Source organism: Armigeres subalbatus, chromosome 2 (assembly GCF_024139115.2).
Source record: "Armigeres subalbatus isolate Guangzhou_Male chromosome 2, GZ_Asu_2, whole genome shotgun sequence".
NCBI lineage: Eukaryota > Metazoa > Arthropoda > Insecta > Diptera > Culicidae > Armigeres > Armigeres subalbatus.
Window position 1 is genome coordinate 77,589,422 of NC_085140.1, and position 25,829 is coordinate 77,615,250.

The 25,829-nt window shown below is 41.2% G+C and overlaps 1 protein-coding gene across 1 annotated transcript in view; it reads left to right on the plus strand.

Moving 5' to 3' along the window:
- The first annotated feature begins 2,952 nt into the window (after positions 1–2,952).
- The window catches only part of LOC134214580 (putative sodium-coupled neutral amino acid transporter 11), a 142,719-nt gene continuing 119,842 nt past the window's right edge, over positions 2,953–25,829 (plus strand). Inside the window, exon 1 of the mRNA XM_062693921.1 lies at positions 2,953–3,148. Within this exon, the coding sequence (XP_062549905.1) occupies positions 3,086–3,148 (63 nt within the window). The 5' untranslated portion in view covers positions 2,953–3,085. The remainder of the gene's footprint in view (positions 3,149–25,829) is intronic.

Genomic DNA, 25,829 nt, shown 5'->3' on the forward strand with positions numbered 1-25,829 from the left:
TCTTAGGACCTTCTATAAAAAGTTTGGTTATGGAGCTTATAGCCTTTACGTATACTTTGTATACGAGAACGAGAGGGGTTCAAATGATAAAGCATGAAAGCTACCATTGCCGGCCACGCCCATCTTCTCCGTTACTAGGGAGGGAAATGATGATATGACATCTACTTAACGAGAGGCCAGCGAGTCATCGACGCCTTCATAGATGCCAAGGAGCCAATGATGGTTGATCGGGTACATAGTTTAGGAGTATCATTATAAACAAATGATATAAAGATTGTGGGAAGACGTTGACTTTGCTAAGACATTAATGTCATTCCTTTTTGCTTCGTTATGATTTTCCTTGGATGGGACGAAGGTATTAGCCTTCCCCTGGATGACAAGCCTAGGTTTAAGTGCCTTGGCTCGCTCTCTAAAATGAAAAGAGTAGAAATAAAATTGATGCGCTCCTTCCACCACTTACATTTTTCTAGTGTAAATCATTAAATCACTAAAATAAAATATAAAAGGTAATAACATAATGTGCCTTTAATTATCCCATTGTCCATAATCGTTCGAGCTCATGATTGTTTTCTTATGCACTGAAGAAAATACGTATGAAGGAAGGGCCGCCTTCACACATATTAATCATGTCCATAGACCAATATATTGTCCCACAGATGCTAGTTTACCGTATGGTTCCAATTTCTAATCAGTGATAGTTATGCTATTTATTTATTCGTATCTGTATAGGAAATTCAAAAATATTCAAAGTATTCACGATAAGTATATGAGGTTACAGCTCCTGGAATTCATCTCATTGGAGATCATCCCATGAAAAACAAAGCAATGAAAAGGAATTTCTGTTTTAGGTGATTTTTTTTCAGCAATCAGCTCGCAGTTCTTCTACGTACAGATTCTATGCTCAATTATGATATCGAAATCCAACACAGGCCGAACCGAACCATCACATCATTTTTTCTCCAAGAAAAATCCACCAGCGGAATTGTTGTCCTCAATGAATGCCAGTGTCACTCCAACTGAAAATTCTTTTTCTTGTTTGTTAGCTGAAGTCACTGATTACGTTGATATCGATTACCAGTAATTATAATCGAATAAATATATAAACTTTGTTACTTTGAATAATATAATTTTATTTATTTGGAAACTGTGTTTATACATTATTTTTGAAATAATTTCTTGTCTAAGGACTGTTCTATGCAAAACTGGGATCAAAATAGCCCCCCGGACGATAGCCACATTTTTTGAATATTTTTGTGAAATCATGATTTTTGTAGTGTTCTAAACCACGCGAAATTTCAACACTAAACTGCGATGAGCTGTTTTCCTTGACATAGCCGAAATTTTTTTTTGACATAGCCGAAAAGATATTCAATCGGGTTGAAGAAGGGAGCACATGCTGGGAGGAATATCACATGTATTCCAATACTGCGCAAATACTCTACAATTGCTCGATGGCAATGGATTTTCGCTCCATCCATTATCCACACCGAATAAAACCCTGGAAATTTTTGTACTTTTCCACTTAAAGCAAAAGCTCGGCAACAATCGAAAAACTTTTGGCGCGTGAAAGTGCCATCCGTTATATATGATTCTAATAAACCATGCTGGCAATAGGAAAACCCGTAGCTTTCTAACAAATTCTCCACTATAAATGATTCGTTTTCCAACTGGTCCATACCCTTTGTTTCTAAGAACGTTGCGTGAATCGAAAGATACTTCGTCGAGAAAGACTGCTTCTTTGATCCGAAGGGAACTTAAAGAAAACTTTTTCTCTCTCTTTTCGATCAAAAAATCCTTCTGCTTCATAATGTGAAATCCAATTCTATATTGTCCTCAGACTTTTCCCAAAGTTAGTGGCCAATTGCTGCTTAGAGTATCCTAGAAAATAATAACCGTACATGCAGTGCATAACAGTATTTGAAGATGCATGTTTATGTAAAACTTCTTTTCTGATCGACGCCATTGATTATCTATTTCAAATGTTAATATCATTAATACACATTTTACAAATAAAACTGATGAATACTCACTTTGACGATTGAGGCAAAAATTGAAGCAACTTCATAAAATGACACCATGTATTAGCATCAAAACAAAGTATTTCAAAGCATTCTTTGATAGAAACATACAAAAATCATTTTTTGTTTCAGTGTTGAGATGATTTTCATGCTTGCAAAGTTCTACCTTTGATATTTGCGGTAGAACATTGCGGAATCCGCAGAATGGAAATTTTTGAAAAGATCCGCAATATATACGCGGAAAAATTGCAGATTTTTTTTAAACGCTCGCGCACTATCACAGACAAACAAAATGAGCTTTTTCTCCCTAAAGAACTATTTTTATTTATTCTAATAATCATCATTTTAAACCTTTACTGCTAGGTATGTAAAGCTGGGTTACTTTAGTCTCCACTAAATAATATTACATCATAGATGGTCGGGGTTCAGTCAAACCGCACCAAGCAGCTTTTCGACTGACTTGTGATATTTTAGACAAGTACAAGGACAACGGAAATAGTTTCATATCAATTTAAGGTCACTCCTGACGAAATCCAATTTACAAAGTACTCGCGTTTTCAAGGGCACACCATTCGATACGGAAGCAACGCATAACTGTCATTTTTATTTTTTCAGCTTTGCTGCGTCGCAGCATGCGCAGCATGCGTTGGCGCTTGGTGTGATTTGACTGAACCCCGACCAGATAAAGAACGAAGGATCAGAATCCGTGGTGAATATATGGACATGGAGCATGTTTCTGTGCAACGATAAATTCGCTCAGCATTTTTATTGACGTGTCCAACCATGATCATTTTTTAGACTAATCCAACCAAAACCATTCACCCTGAATACCTACTTTCGGGGCTTCTGGGAGATAATGGAAGATAAGACATCCAACGAATGCCATTTGTTTCTGTGTATTTATCATCATCAGCCACCCCCACCGTTGATTGTCGCGACGATTTTATGAAAAGTGTCCCCTACGGAGCAGTGAGCGGCGGCCAACCCTTGGGAAATTAATCATATCCTACAGCAAACGTCGTCGTCGCTGGACAGTGTCAGTGCCGAAAAGGTCAACGACGAGCAGAATGGATAACTCCGGGAATAAGAAGAACACCGTGTCGGAGTTTAGCTACATGCTGCAGAGACAAGTAAGTGGAATGCTCACTTTTTTTCGTTATATCAACACGGTTCAAAAGAAAAGTTTTGCTTTGCTTTTCGGGGAACTTGCGCCATGCTGGCCGTGAGCTGTGTCTGGTTGCTAAGGATTAAGCGATTCGCGAGAAATGAGCTTTCATGGAAATGCCGGCATGAGCAATAAGGATCTACCGTAGCGTGAAGTAACGGTCAGAGCCCGCAGTTCTGGTTAGATTGAAATCTCACAAAGCCAAATGATAATTAGCTTTTGGATTGTTAAAGGGTTGTGATGATGAAGTAATCAAAGTTTTCAACGGCGGATGCATGGGGAAGACTGACGAGAAAATTTACGTAGCTGATCGCTGTGAGTCTATTTCAACAGTTTAACCAATCGAGAATGTTTTTAAGTTAAATATTTAAATCTGATAGCTTATTGCGCTTCAGCAATATTTAGTACAATCGAACAAATATCAGCAAAATGTTTTTTTTTTTACAGAATTTGGTACAATTTGGGAGTTATATTAACAGTCGGACGGATAATTAATTTGTCAACTTTCTTCATTCATATTTGCGTAAAGCAACAATGGCTTCATCTCCGATTTTACTTATAGAAATGAAATCAATAAAAATGTTTAATTGACAGATAGTTAATAATAACTATTGTTATGAAAATTATTGTTATGATTATCAGACCAAATCGGTTTTGATGTCCATTCATTCAAAGCCAAGGATCAAGCAGAAAGTGTTCAATGAAAATGAAAGCTTTACACCCTCAGACCTAAGATAAGACCGACAACTCCTTCACTAACGTGAATGCTTACGCTGCTAACCCTCATTATTTATTGCTCGATGTTTTCTTATCAGATAGAAAAAGCTTCCACCACCTTCGCTGGTAGACTATTTCCCCACTGTGGAAGTGAAACAAACGAACTAATACCGGAGGCGCCGGAAAATTTACTTTCGCTTTTATGTTTCGCAACACGCAGCCTATCTGACGGTCCACCAGCCGCCTTTCTTCAGGTTATTTTGTAAATTTAAGTGGCGACCGGATATCCGATTGTTATTTATAGTACAGCTATTTTCGGACCGAGATCGAATTTCGTCAATCACGGGAACTAGATTTGAAAAATTGTTTGCACAACTGCAATAATGGTAAATGGCTTCAATTTTAAATGAAAAAGAATGAAAATTTTTTCGTTGAAAGCCCGGAAAATTAACAACATTGTCAATGTATCCACATATATCTGCCATGATCTTCCTGCTTTTTCCATAATCCGTGAGAAGTTGAAGGCGTAACGTAAAATAATCGGATTTCAAACACTGCTTCCGTGGATACTCATCACATGATTTATAATCGCTTCCCCTGCAGCTGGGATCCTACTATCCTACATTTGATCTTAACTGGAAGGTTCGTCGCCGTCGTCGTCACAGTTGACGTCATGTCACTGTGGGGGAAACGAGATGGTCATAAATATAAAATAAATATGTTGTTTATTCTCTATTAGACAAATAAATAATAAATATGTATAAAAATTTGAAAATGACTTCAACATATTTTCACTTCTTGTGTGTCTTGACACAAAATATATTAGTTAAGAAGTAAAACTGAATGGAATATAAGAAATACTCTTTCTTCAGAGTCCGCAAGATTATTATGTTTTCTTTGAGTCGAAAAGTTTAACAACCACCATTTAATTAATAATCACGGTTATATTTTGACATCTCTGGGTAACTGTTTGCCACCCATAGTTCACATTAGCTATTTCTCCGGAGAAAGGCAAACGAAAGCAACCGGCAATAGGCACCGAGCTAGGAAAGGATGATTCGAAGCGAGCCTCGTGGGAGTCAGACACAAAACCACCCTCTAATATGTACACAAAGTTGTGAGCAGAAAAAAAACCTCACTGAAATCTCGAATGAGCACAGCAAAAACAAAAATCGTAGGTGTACGTACATTCAATATTCATTCTATGCTCTTTGCTTCACAGTTTGAAGCAACACTCTTCGGTAGACTAACTTGATGCGGAATGGCACCTTTTCCTTTCTGTTGCGAGCCTCGGAACTGTTTCATTTTTTATGGCAATATTCCAAATAATGATGCCATTTGTATGCAAAATGAATAGACATATACTGCCGTGAATCGCATATCTGTCCCATATTTGCTGGGTTTCATATTCATATGAGACAAATATGCGATTCACGGCAGTATAATCTGTAATTGAAAATGGCAAAATGCGTGCTAACAATGCAAAATGTGTCTCGTCTATGGGAATCAAATTGACAATAAGAATGTGGATGAACCACCTGAGTAGCAAAAAAAGTGTTGTTTAAAAATATTGGTAATAGATTCGCCGAAGGATTTTCAGTCAATCTCAAATGAACAAAATGCGCGGCTTTAGGAGCTATGAACTTATATAAAGGGTTTTGAATGCGTCTTTTACTCTAATTGTAACGAAATCGAAGTATTCTTGTGAGAAAACTAAATATTGTTTTTGCTAGTTCACATAATTTGCATCCCACATCGTATATCATATACTATACAGGGGTTAGGCAAAATGATTGAGATAGGCAAAATTTGGCCCAAATTCAAATCCTTATAACTTTTTGAAAAATTGATGAAATTGGACAAAACCGGAAGCATTCGACGGCAAATTTAGTCAAGATTTAGGAACATGTGCGGTCACGAATACTGGCCACCGGACACCGGAGATGTTTCGGATTTTCGGAGGCCATGTCAAAAACACATTTTTCTGCCGCTCGTATTTTTGTGTGGTTTGAAGTTACATCGATAAACACTATTTTCCTAGAAACTAGATCTTATTGAAAATTGAATGCGGGCTGTTGCGCTAAGATCCGTTGAAAAATATCCGAGATATGGCCATTTCAGTGAACCTGGTTCCGGATACTATGGTCAATTATGTATATCCTTCCAATCACGTATATATTATCCGGTACCATATCAATATTGATATCAAACTTCAAGATTTTTCATGGAGATGCTTCAGGAAGCATATGCAGGACGATCAGTTGCCCTGACCACTCTGTGGTAGGTTCCAGGTGCCCCGGGGGAAGTGGCCAATTTGAAAAACGTTCAGAACCCTATCAATATGGGTATCAAACTTCAAGATTTTTCTTGGAGATGCTTCAGGAAGCATATTCAGGACGATCAGTTGCCCTGACCACTCTGTGGTAGGTTCCAGGTGCCCCGGGGAAGTGGCCAATTTGAAAAACGTTCAGAACCCTATCAATATGGGTATCAAACTTCAAGATTTTTCATGGAGATGCTTCAGGAAGCATATTCAGGACGATCAGTTGCCCTGACCACTCTGTGGTAGGTTCCAGGTGCCCTGGGGAAGTGGCCAATTTGAAAACGTTCAGAACCTTACCGATATGGGTATCAAACTTCAAGATTTTTCATGGAGATGCTTCAGGAAGCATATTCAGGACGATCAGCTGCCCTGACCACTCTGTAGTAAATTCCAGGTGCCCCGGCGGAGGTGGCCAATTTGAAAAACGTTCAGAGCCCTATCAATATGGGTATCAAACTTCAAGATTTTTCATGGAGATGCTTCAGGAAGCATATTCAGGACGATCAGTTGCCCTGACCACTCTATGGTAGGTTCCAGGTGCCCCAAGGAAGTGGCCAATTTGAAAAACGTTCAGAACCGTATCAATATGGGTATCAAACTCCAAGATTTTTCATGAAGATGCTTTAGGAAGCATATTCAGGATGATCAGTTGCTCTGACCACTCTGTAGTAGGTTCAAGGTGCCCCGGGGGAAGTGGCCAATTTGAAAAACGTTCAGAACCCTATCAATAGGGGTATCGAACTTCAAGATTTTTCATGAAGATGCTTTAGGAAGCATATTCAGGATAGTCAGTTGCTCTAACCACTCTGTAGTAGGTTCAAGATGCCCCGGGGGAAGTGGCCAATTTGAAAAACGTTCAGAACCCTATCAATATGGGTATCAAACTTCAAGATTTTTCATGGAGGTGCTTTAGGAAGCATATTCAGGACGATCAGTTGCTCTGACCACTCTGTAGTAGGTTCCAGATGCCACGGGGGAAGTGGCCAATTTGAAAAACGTTCAGAACCCTATCAATATGGTTATCAAACCTCAAGATTTTTCAAGGTGCTACTTTTAAATGCATTTTAGAACCAGCAGCTGTCATGACCACTCTGTAGTAGGTTCCAGGTGTCCTGGGGAAGTGGCCAATTTGCAAAATGTTCGAAACCATATCAAAATGAGCATCAAAGTTAAAGGTTTTTCATGGAGATGCTTTTGGACTCTCCTGTCGAATAGAGTTCGCCGCAGCACGAAGTTGACCATCTACAAAACACTCATTAGGCTGGTCTGCCTCTATGGCCACGAAAGTTGGATGTTGCTGGCGAAGGACCAACGCGCCCTTGGAGTTTCCGAATGGAAGGTGTTTCGGACTATTTATGGTGGGGTGCAGATGGAATACAATGGAGGTGGTGATGGAGGTCAATGAACCACGAGTTGTACCTGTTAGTAGAACTACCCACACGGTTCAATTTTGGCGGTTACGATGGGCCGGGCAAGAAGCCAGAACGTCAGACGATAACCCGATTGAGATGATGCTTCGATAATAATCCAACCGGTACAAGAAGAAGAGGCGTGCAGCGGTCACGGTGGATCGACCAAGTGGAACGCGACCTGCGGATCTTTCGGAAAAATGAAAAACAGACGTCATATTCAGGATTTGTCATCATATCAACAAATGCCTTGTCTTTCAAAACAATTTGATAATCGGCAGGCTTCACTTTGCCCTTAAGTGCCATAATAGGACCATGGCCATGTCAAGATATAGCACCCCACACAATTGCTAAGTCATGCTTGCGACCTGCTGCCATTGATGGCAGGCCATCTTACCCTTGGTCGATCCACCGTGACCGCATCGCGCCTCTTCTTCTTGTACCGGTCGGATCATTATCGAGCACCATCTCATTCGGGTTGTCGTCTGACATTCTGGCTACATGCCCGGCCCACCGTAACCGCCAAAATTGTACCATGTGGTAGTTCTCCTAACAGTTACAACTCGTGGTTCATTGGCCTCCACCACCACCTCCATTGTCTTCCATCTGCACCCCACCATAAACAGTCCGAAACACCTTCCATTCGGAAACTCCAAGGGCGCGTTGGTCCTTCGCCAGCAACATCCAACTTTCGTGGCCATAGAGGCCGACCAGTCTAATGAGCGTTTTGTAGATGGTCACCTTCGTGGTGCGGCGACCTCTCTTCGACAGGAGAGTCCAAAAGCATCTCCATGCAAAATCTTGAACTTTGATAATGAGTATTGAGTATTTGATATGGTTTCGAACATTTTGCAAATTGGCCACTTCCCCAAGACACCTGGAACCTACTACTAGTGGTCATGACAGCTGCTGGTTCTAAAATGCATTAAGAAGTATCACCTCGAAAAATCTTGAAGTTTGATACCCATATTGATAGGGTTCTGAACGTTTTTCAAATTGGCCACTTCCCCCGGGGCACCTGGAACCTACCTCAGAGTGGTCAGGGCAACTCATCGTCCTGAATATGCTTCCTGAAGCATCTCCATGAAAAATCTTGAAGTTTGATACACATATTGATAGGGTTCTAGACGTTTTTCAAATTGGTCAAATTACTACAGAGCGGTCAGGGCAACTGATCATCCTGAATATGCTTCCTGAAGCATCTCCATGAAAAATCTTGAAGTTTGATACCCATATTGATAGGGTTCTGAACGTTTTTCAAATTGGCCACTTCCCCCGGGGCACCTGGAACCTACCACAGAGTGGTCAGGGCAACTGATCGTCCTAAATATGCTTCCTGAAGCATCTCCATGAAAAATCTTGAAGTTTGATACCCATATTGATAGGGTTCTGAACGTTTTTCAAATTGGCCACTTCCCCCGGGGCACCTTGAACCCACTACAGAGTGGTCAGGGCAATTGATCATCCTGAATATGCTTCCTGAAGCATCTTCATAAATAATCTTGAAGTTTGATACCCATATTGATAGGGTGCTGAACGTTTTTCAAATTGGCCACTTCCCCCGGGGCACCTGGAACCTACCACAGAGTGGTCAGGGCAACTGATCGTCCTGAATATGCTTCCTGAAGCATCTCCATGAAAAATCTTGAAGTTTGATACCCATATTGATAGGGTGCTGAACGTTTTTCAAATTGGCCACTTCCCCCGGGGCACCTGGAACCTACTACAGAGTGGTCAGGGCAACTGATCATCCTGAATATGCTTCCTGAAGCATCTCCATGAAAAATCTTGAAGTTTGATACCCATATTGATAGGGTTCTGAACGTTTTTCAAATTGGCCACTTCCCCCGGGGCACCTGGAACCTACCACAGAGTGGTCAGGGCAATTGATCGTCCTAAATATGCTTCCTGAAGCATCTCCATGAAAAATCTTGAAGTTTGATACCCATATTGATAGGGTGCTGAACGTTTTTCAAATTGGCCACTTCCCCCGGGGCACCTGGAACCTACTACAGAGTGGTCAGAGCAACTGATCGTCCTGAATATGCTTCCTGAAGCATCTCCAAGAAAAATCTTGAAGTTTGATACCCATATTGATAGGGTGCTGAACGTTTTTCAAATTGGCCACTTCCCCCGGGGCACCTGGAACCTACTACAGAGTGGTCAGAACAACTGATCGTCCTGAATATGCTTCCTGAAGCATCTCCATGAAAAATCTTGAAGTTTGATACCCGTATTGATAGGGTTCTGAACGTTTTTCAAATTGGCCATTTCTTCCGGGGCACCTGGAACCTACTACAGAGTGGTCAGAGCAACTGACCATCCTGAATATGCTTCCTGAAGCATCTCCATGAAAAATCTTGAAGTTTGATACCCATATTGATAGGGTGCTGAACGTTTTTCAAATTGGCCACTTCCCCCGGGGCACCTGGAACCTACCACAGAGTGGTCAGGGCAACTGATCGTTCTGAATATGCTTCCTGAAGCATCTCCAAGAAAAATCTTGAAGTTTGATTCCCATATTGACAGGGTTCTGAACGTTTTTCAAATTGGCCACATCCCCCGGGGCACCTGGAACCTACCACAGAGTGGTCAGGGCAACTAATCGTCCTGAATATTCTTCCTGAAGCATCTCCATGAAAATCTTGAAGTTTGATACCCATATTGATAGGGTTCTGAACGTTTTTCAAATTGGCCACTTCCCCAGGGCACCTGGAACCTACTACAGAGTGGTCAGAGCAACTGACCAACCTGAATATGCTTCCTAAAGCATCTCCATGAAAATCTTGAAGTTTGATACCCATATTGATAGGGTTCTGAACGTTTTTCAAATTGGCCACTTCCCCAGGCACCTGGAACCTACCACAGAGTGGTCAGGGCAACTGATCTTCCTGCATATGCTTCCTGAAGCATCTCCATGAAAAATCTTGAAGTTTGATATCAATATTGATATGGTACCGGATAATATATACGTGATTGGAAGGATATACATAATTGACCATAGTATCCGGAACCAGGTTCACTGAAATGGCCATATCTCGGATATTTTTCAACGGATCTTAGCGCAACAGCCCGCATTCAATTTTCAATAAGATCTAGTTTCTAGGAAAATAGTGTTTATCGATGTAACTTCAAACCACACAAAAATACGAGCGGCAGAAAAAATGTGTTTTTGACATGGCCTCCGAAAATCCGGAACATCTCCGGTGTCCGGTGGCCAGTATTCGTGACCGCACATGTTCCTAAATCTTGACTAAATTTGCCGTCGAATGCTTCCGGTTTTGTCCAATTTCATCAATTTTTCAAAAAGTTATAAGGATTTGAATTTGGGCCAAATTTTGCCTATCTCAATCATTTTGCCTAACCCCTGTATGTCTGTTTGTCTGTCCGGTGACTAGCCAACCAAACGCAGCACGCGGGGAAATTCTCCCAAAAAATAAAATATTTGACACTTCAATTCTTTTTTACTATCAGATGCAGAAAACAAAACTAGTGACAACCTTAGACAACCAGACACAGCATTTGATGAAAAAATCACAGACAACAGACGTTGAAAATTTTGATTTTCTTAATGCATGAATTAAAGAACCGTTTATATTAAAAAAAACACTTGCCACCTACGTTACTGCGTCCACAAATAAACTAGTTTTCTATAAATCACAAAGGGCTAGTTGTTTTGAGTAGAAGGTCAATATGATATGCTACCTAGTGTTGTAAATTTTGCTATTAAGTACCGTCGTCGGGGGTGAGAATGGGTCACTGTTTCAACTACTTCGAATGCTTGTAGAATAGATTGAATTTATCTGAGGGCAAGAAGACTAAAATATAAGAGACCTTTTTGAACGATTTTGCTCTACAACCTCCAGACTGCCGGTGATAGTGATGACCCATTATCACCCCCAGACCCATTGTCACCCCCGATGGCGGTACGTTTTAAGTAGTGACGGGTTCCACTTGTCTACGTAGTCATGCGTCTACAGTTCTTACAACCGATTATAAACTTGTCCTTCACCCCCGGAGACCATTTACATTTTCCGAGGTCCGACCTTGTGTGATTTTTTAGGGGAGGGAAATTTGAAACCGTCACGAAAAGTGGTCAGGAAGTAAGGAGTAAGGGCTAATAACTCAGTCATCTTCCAACTGATTTTGGTAGCAATCGATCGAGGAACTCTTTAAGATTTTACCCAACTAATAACAAGAATGGAATAAAAGCGTTAAACAATTAATAAATATAATATATATGTGCATCACAAGCACAGACATCAAAATCTTGCAACTTACACGAGGGCTGCACAGCAGCTGATGCACAGATGAGGCCTGACAATGCTGAAATGTTATTCTAAATGGTGGGAAAACCATCGAGTAGCCCTCGGACAAAAACCAGTAAAGTGAATTTTTAATTTTAGACTAACAGTGGTTTGCTGTTAGTGAGAAGAAAGATAATCGGCTTTTCACAAGACCAGAAAGTTGACGTCGGTTGCAGAATCACAAGCTCTCGTTGGAGGAAGACACGGCAAAAAATATTCGCATGAATGTCGTATTTAGCGTTTCGGTAGCAAATCATCAAATGGCGGATGTTGGCGTCGGTAGCTGGCAAGCGAAAATTTTCTCTCATGATTCTGATTTTCGTTTTATTGCTGTATCCTACACGGTAACATTAGTGTGCCAAACACAGCGTTTGAAGAACAGTTAATAACTGTGGAAGTGCTTAATGAACACTAAGCTACGAGGCGGCTCTGTCCCAGTGTGGGGATGTAATGCCAATAAGAAGAAGAAGAAGATTTTTTTTGAAAATAAGCCTCTTCGGACAAACACACCGTGAGGTTGCTGTCCATTTTTGTCATTAATTTTAAGCAGTATTTGTAGGAATAGGTACCTAATATCCTACTATTGTTCGTCCATGGCTATCGATTTACCGCGATTGATTTTTAATCGATTTTCTATCTTTATGTAGTCGCCAGTATCTTTAATTGCTGAAGGGATTCCCGCAGGCACTTCTGGTGGTATTTTCCAAGCAGCTCCTGGAATACTTCTCGAAGGCGCTCAGAAGCTCTTCGGTTCTGGGGAAATTCTCGGAGAAACTGTAGAGGAATTTCAAGAGAAATCTTGGGAAAAATCCACGGGGGAACTGCTGGATGAATACTAGGACAAAATCATGGATAATTACCAGGAGGAACTACAGAAGCCATTCCAGGAGCAACATACACAAAAGGAATATCATGAAGAACTTCAGGAATGGTCCAGAAGGAATTCCGAGAGTAACTTTAGGAAGAATTTTTAGAAGAACCCTTTGAGGAAGTTCAGGAGATCAAAGCAAGCCTTCATTTTTGACAGCATTTTTTCAGCCTTCGATAATTTGTTAGTTTGGATGGTGACACGCCCCCCAGATTTTCCTCGATTAAGGGTGGTATGGACTTCTAAAGTACTGTGCAAATAGATAGGACAAGTAGTAGTCAAGGAATGATTCTTCTGCTGACTTTCCTTGAACAGTACGGAGCTGGCAAGTAAAATGAATAATTTGGGAATAGCAGGCGTATTGCAGTGAAGAAAACACAAACCGATATCTTTGCTCGCGAAATAATGCACTGGTGCATTATTCCGCAAGTAAAGTGACGTTTTGTTTTCTGCACATTATTTTATTATTCGAAATATGAGATTTCGAAATTAATTATAGATCTATTGTGTTGAGATCTCCACCTCCAATTGTACCGATACGGAAAGTAGTGCTGCGAAAGGCCATGGTCTTGGGAAGCGGCTAAATAAATCAGTAGCAGATCGTTTGCATTCGCGCAGGTGGACGTTGGTCGCAGGTGGACGCTGAACTTCTCAATGCTTGGACACAACTTTTCCTCCTAGTGAACCTGAGCCTTCAAATATCTTTCATTGATTTTGATGAGGTAACTTGAACGTCTGTCGTACTCATAATGCACTTCAATATGTTTCCAGAGTGCATGAGCATCTTTGCATTTTTTCAGCACTATGAAAGCTGTTCCCAGATCGCGTGTGAAGTTGCAGCTCTGGTAGATGGAATGGCTACCTCTAAACGTTCGCAACATTTCGTATTTTGATAAGTTTTACACATTCTGTTTTTATTTTGATAGTGATTCTTTTCAGGTCTTATATTTCTCCAACTGTGGTAGTCTTCAAGTATTGCGTTACGGAAGGTCATGATGGAAATAGGTGCTGTGAATGGCAGTGTTATTGGAAACAATGAAGTTAATTGGGCCGTTCTCATTCGTCAAGCAAAGAGCGCTGAACTCTCCAGTCGTCGTGTCGGTTCAAACTGCTCCTGGAGAATCTTTTTTCGAAGATTCTATGCAAATTTTGATGGTGTAGCTTTAGCAGCTGCCGTATTCAAGTTTGAGTTGCGTGATTAATAAATTATCATGATCAGTGCTTCCGCAGTGTGCAGTACATGCATCTCAGCAAATCGTCTATCAATAATGGAAGTTGTTTCCAGCCCGATAGCTTCCGTAAATTGCGTTAGCTTAAAAAAAAGCTAAATTGTAATCCGCAAGGTGAAGTCAAAGTGCAATGAAGTATAGTTTGTGCTCTCTTATCATGGATCAGTAGGACACCGGTGAGGATGTTCCTTTTTCCTACTTTCACAGTTTGATACAATGACAACTATACCTTACGCGCCGTGATGCCCTTGTTCTGTAGGATTGTACCTACAACAATTTAATTCACCGAAAAACCAAAAAACATTTTGCTAATTTCTTTTTTTTTTTGCGGAATAACATTAGGCGGTATGTATCTTTCGCGGTATGACATTTGAAGGATTATACCTTTTCCAAAATGACCTTTGGCGGTATGTCGTTTTCCAGAATTTCAGTGGTGTAGTATACTGCCCTTCTACGCATAATTGTCCCATGTTACCCTTGATGAAAAATCTCAAACTCGAGTCAATTTGTCCCACTGAAAAAATGAAGTTGTTGTCTGATAATAATAGAGGCTGAAAACCGTTTAAATAAGTAGGGATTCGTTTTATGTCCTGGAAAAGTGTTGCCTACGGTCATAACATCCAAAAAATATTTGTTAAATTTTAAGATCGAATCGATTTTATAAATTGGTGGGACAAATTGACTCGAGTTTGGATTTTTTCATCAAAGGTAACATGGGACAATTATGCGTAGAACGGCAGTATAGCGATTATTTAAAAAAGGCATTGTCTCATTCTTTCAATTTATTCCAGCAAACTAGTTCCTTTAACGAAGGGACTATCTACCCTCTTTGCCTTATACCGGGCAAATGTGTTCATTTGAAGAAGTCATTATCTCTTCCTTTCCTACGCCTTTGCTCGTAAGGCTACTGTAGATCCCACATATTATCATTATCGAATGCCTACACCAACAGTGTTCCTTCGGGAATTCTTATGGAAGTTTTTTCGGAATTCCTCCGGCAGTTCCTTCGGAAATTCCTCCGGCAGTTTCTCCAGGAATTCCTTCGGAAGTTCCTCCAGGAGGAATCCCTGGAGGAACTTCCGGTGAAATTCCTAGAGGAACTTCCGAAGGAATTCTTGGAGGAACTTCCGGAGAAATTCCTAGAGGAACTTCCGAAGGAATTCTTGGAGGAACTTCCGAAGGAATTCCTGGAGGATCTTCTGAAGGAATCCTTGGAGGAACTTCCGAAGAAATTCCTAGAGGAACTTCCGTAGGAATTCGTGGAGGAACTTTCTGAGAAATTTCCAGAAGAACTTCAGGAGGAACTTTCTGAGGAATTCCTGAAGAAATTTCCGGAGAAATTCTTGAATGAACTTTCGGAGAAATTCCTGAAGGAACTTCCAGGAATCCCTGGAGGAACATGCAGAGGAATCGCTGTAGGAGCTTTCAGAAGAAACTTTTGGAGAAATTTCTTGAAATATAACTTGTTTGTATATAAACGTGGAATGTAACCCAGAAGACTCCTAACCAGCAAACCCAACAAGAAAAGGTCAATAAACGTCATGCGAGATTAGGGTAAAAACTGTTTTTTACCAAAACTGCCACAAATAAGCGTATGCCAATAACACGCACAATTTTATCAAGTTCTTCATGGAAATCTTTTTCTTTTGATATAAGAATATTAGATGTATCCAAAAAGATACCTGAAATAGTTGATTTTTTTCATTGTATAAATACCGTACATATAACCCCCTTGTACCTTTAAGTAAGTAAGTGCAGTACTGGAATAAGTCGTGATCGTCATAAGACAGAGAGCAAAGCGCCTTTTTCTATTTCAGGCGACCAAATGAAAGAATCGTGTTCTTTGATCAATTTCGCATGAATGGCAGTCATGAATGGCTGTTGTGCTTTATTTTAAAATTTAAATTTCTAAGTTATTTTAATAGATATATGCAAAGAATAGTGAATAGGCTAGATGTACCAGTTGTGGCTATAGCACCAGTTGTCGCACTAGTGCTTTATATGCCAAATGACCAATCAAATCAACGCAAACCAAGTTCATATCTATAAAGCATATTCATGTGATACGATAAAACCTTTGATATCCTCCAAAACAAGCAAAGCATAATTGTAAAAAATGATTTAGCTTAATTTTTGACGTCCTTTGCGCCAGTTGTCGCACTAGTGGTCCCTATTTGGCCAATCCCAAGAAAACAATGGGATTTGCCAAATCAGGAACCAAAATTAAGAATAGTGCCACAACTGGTGCATGCGTTCCTATTATGGATTAATCAATTTTGAGGATTCATTTCATTCATTTAGTTAACATCTAAACAGATAACACTGAATCAACAATTTTACGCCACAATGCACGGTTCGAGGCCGCATCTCTCCATCCTCGGATACGCCCCACGCTCGCCAAGTCGTTTTGCACCTGGTCTGCCCATCTCGCTCGCTGCGCTCCGCGCCGTCTCGTACCTGCCGGATCGGAAGCGAACACCATCTTTGCAGGGTTGCTGTCCGGCATTCTTGCAACATGTCCTGCCCATCGTACCCTTCCGGCTTTAGCTACCTTCTGGATACTGGGTTCGCCGTAGAGTTGGGCGAGCTCATGGTTCATTCTTCGCCGCCACACACCGTCTTCTTGCACACCGCCAAAGATGGTCCTAAGCACCCGTCTCTCGAATACTCCGAGTGCTTGCAAGTCCTCCTCGAGCATTGTCCATGTTTCATGTCCGTAGAAGACAACCGGTCTTATAAGCGTCTTGTACATGACACATTTGGTGCGATGGCGAATCTTTTTTGACCGCAGTTTCTTCTGGAGCCCGTAGTAGGCCCGACTTCCACAGATGATGCGCCTTCGTATTTCACGACTAACGTTGTTGTCAGCCGTTAGCAAGGATCCGAGGTAGACGAATTCCTCGACCACCTCGAAGGTATCCCCGTCTATCGTAACACTGCTTCCCAGGCAGGCCCTGTCGCGCTCGGTTCCGCCCACAAGCATGTACTTTGTCTTTGATGCATTCACCACCAGTCCAACTTTTGTTGCTTCACGTTTCAGGCGGGTGTACAGTTCTGCCACCTTCGCAAATGTTCGGCCGACAATGTTCATGTCATCCGCGAAGCAAATAAATTGACTGGATCTGTTGAAAATCGTACCCCGGCTGTTACACCCGGCTCTCCGCATGACACCTTCTAGCGCAATGTTGAACAACAGGCACGAAAGTTAATCACCTTGTCTTAGTCCCCGGCGCGATTCGAACGAACTAGAGTGTTCGCCCGAAAATTTCACACAGTTTTGCACACCATCCACCGTTGCTTTGATCAGTCTGGAAAGCTTCCAAGGAAAACTGTTCTCGTCCATTTTTTTTTTTTTTTTTTTTAAACTAATTTTATTTGCTAATTATCTAATACATGCATTCATCTCTTAGACTAGGTGTTCCGTGTTTTCTTAACACTATCATCCTTATTTGCTATTTTACATTTTTAGTTATTTTAGTTATTATTAATACATTTCAATTGCCTCTGGCAGTTAGAATATTTCCTCTGGTTGAATTGAACCATGTAGGAATTACAATGTTTTCTACTTAAACTAAACTTAACCTAATTTATACTAAGGGTACAAGGAGCTAATCGTTGCAATAGAAGATTGCAACGATTTTTGTCTAAAATTTGAAATTATTTTGTTGGACATTTGTTGCAATGTCTCAATATTAGAAATTCTATGAAGTTCATTGGTACTATACCACGGAGGCAACTTCAGAATCATTTTCAGAATTTTATTTTGAATCCTCTGAAGTGCCTTCTTTCTGGTATTGCAGCAACTAGTCCATATCGGCACAGCATACAACATGGCAGGTCTAAAATTTGTTTGTAAATCAAAAGTTTGTTCTTAAGACAAAGTTTTGATTTTCTGTTTATACGTGGATATAGACACTTAATATATTCGTTACATTTGGCTTGAAGGCCTTCAATGTGATTTTTTAGTTAATTTTTGATCTAGCTGAAGTCCTAAATATTTAGCTTCGCTAGACCAATTAATTGGAACCCCATTCATAGTGACAATATGTCTGCTAGAAGGTTTCAAATAAGAAGCTCTCGGCTTATGTGGGAAGATTATAAGCTGAGTTTTGAAGCATTCGGGAAATTTTCCATTTTGCAAGTAAGTGGAGAAAATATCCAAGCTTTTTGCAATCTACTACAAATGACACGAAGGCTACGCCCTTTGGCTGAGAGACCTGTGTCATCTGCGAACAAAGATTTTTGACACCCTGGTGGTAAATCAGGTAAGTCAGAAGTAAAAATGTTATACAAAATGGGCCCCAGTATGCTGCCTTGGGGAACACCAGCTCTTACAGATAATCTATCAGATTTAGAATTCTGATAGTTTACCTGCAGTGAGCGATCTGATAAATAATTTTGGATCAGTTTAATAATGTACAGAGGAAAATTAAAATTCATCAATTTTACAATCAAACCTTCATGCCAAACACTGTCAAATGCTTTCTCTATATCAAGAAGAGCAACTCCAGTCGAATATCCTTCAGATTTGTTGAGCTGAATTAAGTTCGTAACTCTTAATAACTGATGAGTGGTTGAATGCCCATGGCGAAAACCAAATTGCTCATCAGCAAAAATAGAATTGTCATTAATATGAACCATCATACTCTTTCAACTAATCTTTTCTACCAGTTTGCCTATTGAAGAAAGCAAACTGATTAAGCGATAACTAGAAGCCTCAGCTGTACTTTTGTCCGGCTTCAAAATTGGAACAACTTTGGCGTTTTTCCATTTATCTGGGAAGTATGCCAATTGAAAACATTTGTTAAATAAATTAACCAAAAAGGATAAAGAGCTCTCAGTAAGTTTTTTGATAAGTATGTAGAAAATACCATCATCACCCGGGGCTTTCATATTTTTAAATTTTCTAGTAATAGATCTCACTTCATCCAAATTGGTTCCCAACGAAGGGTCAAAAACATTCTCTTGATTGAGAATGTCTTCGAAGCTCCGTGTAACCTGATCCTCAATTGGACTAGTGAGACCTAGACTAAAATTATGGGCACTCTCGAACTGCTGAGCAAGTTTTTGAGCCTTTTCGCCATTTGTTAATAAAATTTTATTTCCCTCTTTAAGCGCTGGAATTGGCTTTTGAGGTTTTTAAGATTTTTTGTTAATTTAAAAACGGGTTTCGAACTGGGATCCAACTTCGAGACATTATTCTCAAAGTTGGTATTTCTCAGAATAGCGAAACGTTTTTTAATTTCATTTTGCAAATCTCGCCAAATAACTTTCAACGCGGGATCGCGAGTTCTTTGGTATTGCCTTCTTCTCACATTTTTAAGACGGATCAGTAGCTGAAGATCGTCGTCAATAATAATGGAGTTGAATTTAACTTCACATTTAGGAATTGCAATGCCTCTGGCTTCGACAATTAAATTTGTCAAAGATACGAGAGCATTATCAATATCACTTTTGGTATCGAGAGGAATATCAACATCAAAATTCCTATCGATATACGTTTTATATAAATCCCAATCAGCTCTATGATAATTAAAAGTAGAGCTGATTGGATTATAAATGGCGTCTTGTGAGATTTCAAATGTCACAGGAAGGTGATCAGAGTCAAAGTCAGCATGAGTTACCAATTGGCCACACAGCTGACTTGAATCCGTTAAAACTAAATCAATTGTAGAAGGATTTCGACTGGAAGAAAAACAAGTTGGTCCATTGGGATATTGAATAGTATAATATCCCGCAGAACAATCTTCAAATAAAATTTTACCATTGGAATTGCTTTGAGCATTATTCCATGAACGGTGTTTGGCATTGAAGTCACCAATTACGAAGAATTTTGATTTGTTGCGAGTCAGAATTTGAAGATCAGCTTTCAACAAATTCTTTTGCTGCCCATTGCATTGAAAAGGCAAATAGGCTGCAATGAAGGAAAATTGACCAAAATTTGTTTCAACAGAAACTCCCAAGGTTTCAAAAACTTTGGTTTCAAACGAAGAAAATAATTTATGTTTGATACGTCTATTAATGACGATGGCGACCCCACCACAGGCGCTGTCAAGACGATCATTTCTGTAGATAAAATAATTTGGATTTCTTTTAATGGAGAGTCCTGGTTTTAAATACGTTTCAGTTATAATGGCAATATGCACATTATGAACTGAAAGGAAGTTGAATAATTCATCTTCCTTACCCTTTAGAGAGCGGGCATTCCAATTTAGAACATTCACACAATTATTTAGATCCATTAAAACGGAGTCCGATAACAATTTTTTGTGTGTACTTTATACCAACCTGAACAGCTTCTGGTATGGTATTTGCTTTGAACATTGCATCAATCATGTGATGCAATTGTTCAGTTGAAAAATCAAAATCGGAAGCAGTCATGCTACCTGAATCGGCAACATGACCATTATTTTCCGTTGGGACATGGGTATAAACCTCATTTTGAGAAGAGAAATTTTGTCTGCCAGCAGCGATGTTTGCATACGTAGGTACATTCGAAAAATTGGAATTTACTGAAGTGCTTGTTACCCGTTGACGAGCGGCAAAATTTGTTTGTGAATTGTGGTGGGTATGAATTGCTCGACCGGTAACTGGTTTCGAGATTTGAGCGTTTGAAAATTTCTACCCGTCGAATCTGGGATCCGATTGGAATTTCCCGTCATCAATTTTGCACGGGAATTCAAAACTTTTTTGCGTGAAGGGCATTCCCAGAAATTGGATTTATGATTGCCCCCACAATTTACACATTTAAATTTATTGGAATCTTCTCTCACAGGACATGCGTCCTTGGCGTGAGAGGTTCCACCACAAATCATGCATTTAGCATCCATGTGACAATGTTTGGTTCCATGACCCCACTTTTGGCACTTACGGCACTGGGTGGGGTTTTGAAATTTTCCCCCAGGCCTGCGGAAATGTTCCCATGTAACACGGACATGGGACATAATACAGGCCTTTTCCAAACTTTTCATATTATTTAGTTCACTTTTGTTAAAATGAACTAAATAAAATTCTTGAGAAATGCCCCTCTGGGAAGTACCAGAGTGGGGTTTCTTTTTCATCTTAATTACTTGGACTGGTGAAAATCCAAGTAATTGAGAAATTTCTATTTTAATCTCATCCAGTGATTTATCATCACTGGGGAGACCTTTCAAGACGACTTTGAACAATCGCTCAGTTTTGTCGTCGTTTGTGAAGAATTTATGGCGCTTCTCAGTTAAATACTGAAGAAGACGTTTGCGGTCGTCAAAGGATCCCGGCAAAACGCGGCAGTCACCCTTCCTAGCAATCTGAAATGAAACTTTGATCCCCTGAAGGTTACTCAAAATCTCATTCCGGAAGCCAGAAAACTCGGCAACAGATACCACAATTGGCGGAATCCTTAGCTTTTTCGCATGAATCGAATCACCTGGGCTAGAGGTATATTCGATTTGCTCAATTTCATCATTAATCAAATCGAACTGATTGCTCAGTTCGATTGGAGAAGAATTATTTCCGATATTAGAGTTAGAAGGAATATCTGAATTCTCCAGCTTCCTTCTATTTTTTCCGCACTTTGGCAGGACGGTCTTGAAACCTTGTTTCTTTGAAGGAAGTGGAGAATTCAGAGACTCCCCCTTCCTCTTGTTTTATTAATACTCATGCTGAGCGTGGAGACGTGACCTTCTAAGAGGTTTTTTCCCAGAACGGTGTCCCTGCAGGATTACCACCGCTTGTCAGAATTTTACTTCCGCAAACGGGTCCAACGTAAAACGAAGGCACGGGTCCTTGCAAAGATCGTAACGGGATCAGTGGGTACAAATAGCGCTAAGAAGCACCGTTGAAATTAAAATAGCTTCGGGTAGTATTAAAAACTTCCTTCCGCAAAGAGAGAAAGAACCGCACAGCACGAAAGCACGATGCGGTCTGTTGTTCTCGTCCATAATTTTCCATAGCTCAACGCGGTCTATACTGTCGTATGCCGCTTTGAAATCAACGAACAGATGGTGCGTTGGGACCTGGTATTCACGGCATTTTTGAAGGATTTGCCGTACAGTAAAGATCTGGTCCGTTGTCGAGCGGCCGTCAACGAAGCCGGCTTGATAACTTCCCACGAACTCGTTCACTAATGGTGACAGACGACGGAAGATGATCTGGGATATCACTTTGTAGGCGGCATTAAGGATGGTGATCGCTCGAAAGTTCTCACACTCCAGTTTGTCGCCTTTCTTGTAGATGGGGCATATAACCCTTCCTTCCACTCTTCCGGTAGCTGTTCGGTTTTCCAGATTCTGACTATCAGTTTGTGCAGGCAAGTGGCCAGCTTTTCCGGGCCCATCTTGATGAGCTCAGCTCCGATGCCATCCTTACCAGCTGCTTTATTGGTCTTTAGCTGTTGAATGGCATCCTTAACTTCCCTCAAGGTGGGGGCTGGTTGGCTTCCATCGTCCGCTGAACTGACGTAGTCATCTCCTCCGCTGCCTTGACTTTCACTGCCTGTACTCTCAGCGCCATTCAGATGTTCCTCGTAGTGCTGCTTCCATCTTTCGATCACCACACGTTCGTCCGTCAAGATGCTCCCATCCTTATCCCTGCACATTTCGGCTCGCGGCACGAAGCCTTTGCGGGATGCGTTGAGCTTCTGATAGAACTTGCGTGTTTCTTGAGAACGGTACAGCTGTTCCATCTCCTCACACTCCGCTTCTTCCAGGCGGCGTCTCTTCTCCTGAAAAAGGCGGGTCTGCTGTCTCCGCTTCCGTCTATAACGTTCTTCGTCGAACCAATCGTTCCGTCGACTTCAACCCATATACTCGACGTTGTTCTCCGCTGCGTCGTTAACGGCTGCTTTGACTGTCCTCAAGAGCAGTCCTCAAGAGGGGCCCCATCGAGCTCACCCTCTTCCGGCAACGCTGCCTCGAGATGCTGCGCGTATGCACTGGCGACATCAGGTTGCTTTAGTCACTCTAGGTCGTATTGCGGCGGTCGTCGGTACCGAACATTGTTGATGACGGATAGTTTTAGGCGCAGTTCAAGCATCACCAGATAGTGGTCAGTGTCAATGTTAGCGCCACGATATGTCCTGACGTCGATAATGTCGGAGAAGTGCCGTCCATCAATCAGAACGTGGTCGGCTTGTGATTCTGTCTGCAGTGGTGATCTCCAGGTGTACCGATACGGGAGGCTGCTTTGGAAGTAGGTGCTGCGAATGGCCATATTCTTGGAGGCGGCGAAATCAATTAGTCGTAGGCCGTTTTCGTTCGTCAGCCGGTGAGCGCTGAACTTTCCAATTGTCGGTCTAAACTCCTCCTCTTGGCCAACCTGAGCGTTCAAATCTCCTATGATGATTTTGACGTCGTGGCTTGGGCAGATATCGTACTCACGTTCCAGCTGCGCGTAGAATGCGTCCTTATCATCATCAGTGCTTCCGGAGTGTGGGCTATGGACGTTGATTATGCTGAAGTTGAAGAACCGGCCTTTGATCCTCAACCTGCATATTCTTTCATTGATCGGCCTCAACCCGATCACGCGCCTTTGCATATCGCCCATCACTATGAAAGCCGTTCCCAGCTCGTGTGTGTTGCCGCAGCTCTGATAGATGGTATTATTACTTCTAAACGTTCGCACCATTGATTCCTTCCAACAAACTTCCTGCAGCGCTACGATGCCGAATCCACGGTCCTTGAGCACATCGGCGAGTGCTCCCGATGAAGTTGAGGGATTTGCAGTTCCACGAACCGAGTTTCCAATCGCTAGTCCCTTCTCGTCGCAGTGGTCTTCGCCGATGGTTCCGGTCTGTACTCTCTTGTTGATTGTTCGTTGCGTGAGTTTTTTTAAAAGCTGGCTTGCAGGGCCTGACACCAAACCCCATAAATTTCCGGAGGACCATTCCTCCTTATTCCCGGTGGACCATGGTGCACAGTTTCACTTAGAGTTCCTCGCTGGCACTCGGACGATGATTAGCCGCCCCTAACATGGAGAACAGACGCTGTTGTGAGCCGATCCTGAAATGGAGAACAGACGCTCAGTAAGATTTACACCTCCGGAGAGGAGCAACCCTCCCCCCCTTCCCTGTCAGCATACGACCATAGTTGTCATCATTAATAACAAGAAAATGATTGGAATAATCGATCCCATAATTATCCAGGATTCTTCCAAATGATGGGTGTGTATGGACTAGACCAGACTAGACTAGAACCTTTTGAGAAAGTTCAGGAAAAACTACCGAAGGGATTTCCTTGGAACTATTAGAGGAATCACCCTATCCCCAACCCCTAATAACCATGCCGTTTTGTTATATGCCATGATCGGAGCAGGTGACAAACTCCTGCGAGATTTCTTGAAGAAACTTCTAGAGGAAGTAACGGATTAACTTACGGAGGATCGATTGGGGAAATTCCAATCTACTCCTCCTAATGGAGAACTTCTGGATGAAATTCTGGAGAAACTTGAGAAGGGATTCTGGAAGGAGCTCTTGAAGGATTTTCAGTAAGTGTAACTAAATATAATTAAATTTTGATAATCAAAAGCTGAAAAAAATTGGGAAGGGTCGTTTGGCCGAAACCCATTAGGCCGAAAGCAATTTGGCCGAATATACCATTTGGTCGAACAGACCGTTAGGCCGAAAGTCATTCGGTCGAAAAGGTCATTTGACCGAAAGGGTCGTTTGGCCGAAAGAGTCGTTTGGCCGAAAGGGTCATTTGACCGAAAGGGTCGATTGGCCGAAAGGGTCATTAGGCAGAAAGGGTCGTTTGGCCGAAAGAGTCATTTGCCGAAAGTTATTTGGCCGAATATACCATTTGGCCGAACAGACTTTTAGGCCGAAAGTCATTTGGCCGAAAGGATCGTTTGGCCAAAAGTGTCATTTAACCGAAAGGCTCGTTTGGCCGAAAGGGTCATTTGGCATTAGTCCCAAAGGGCATTAGGCCCAAAGGGTCATTTGGCCGAGAGGGTCTTTAGGCCGAAATAGTCATTAGGCCGAAAGGGTCATTTGACCGTATATGACATTTGGTCGAAAAAGACATTTGGCCGAATAGGTCATTTGAAAAGTGAAAAATTAAGAGTAAGAAGAGAGACGTCTCATTTCTCATTTATCACTTCTCACTGTAAAAAAAGAGGAGCGGCCTAATGACCCTTTCGGCCAAATGACCATTTCGGTCAAAAAACCCTTTCGCTTAAAAGACCCATTCAGCCAAATAACCCTTTCGGCCAAACGACCCTTTCGGCCTAATGACCCTTTCGTCCTAATGACCCTTCCAAAATACGTTTTCTTTAGACAAAAACGAGTAAAAAAATCTATCTTATTTTTCAGGCACTTATATTTAACCGATTTACTCGCTGCATTCGATGATGAATCCTGTTTCATTGTTTCCTATTGAAAATTGGATGGATTGGTCTATGGGTTTGGAAGTTATGGCCAAAATACAGTTTTTGATGAAAAAGCATTTTAAAAAGTCTAGCTCACTTTTTGGGCACACTGATTTGCTCGCAACAAGTTGCATACGACGCGGAGTCCTGTCTTATTGCTTCTTATAGAAAATTGACGAGATCGGACTTTGGGCTCCGTTATGGCCAGAATACATTTTCTCAAGACAAAAACGAGTGAAAAAGTCTAGATCACTTTTTTGCCATTTATCGGTAACCGATTTCATTGCATTCGGCTGGGATTCATGTCCCATTGCTTTCTATTTAAAACTGGGCTGATCTCGAAAAGTCTCGAAAAATTTCATAGCTGTTTCCATTGATCAAATAACACTGCAAATCGGCAACAATTGCGTTCGACGAAACACCTAAATAAAGAATATATAAAAAAAATGC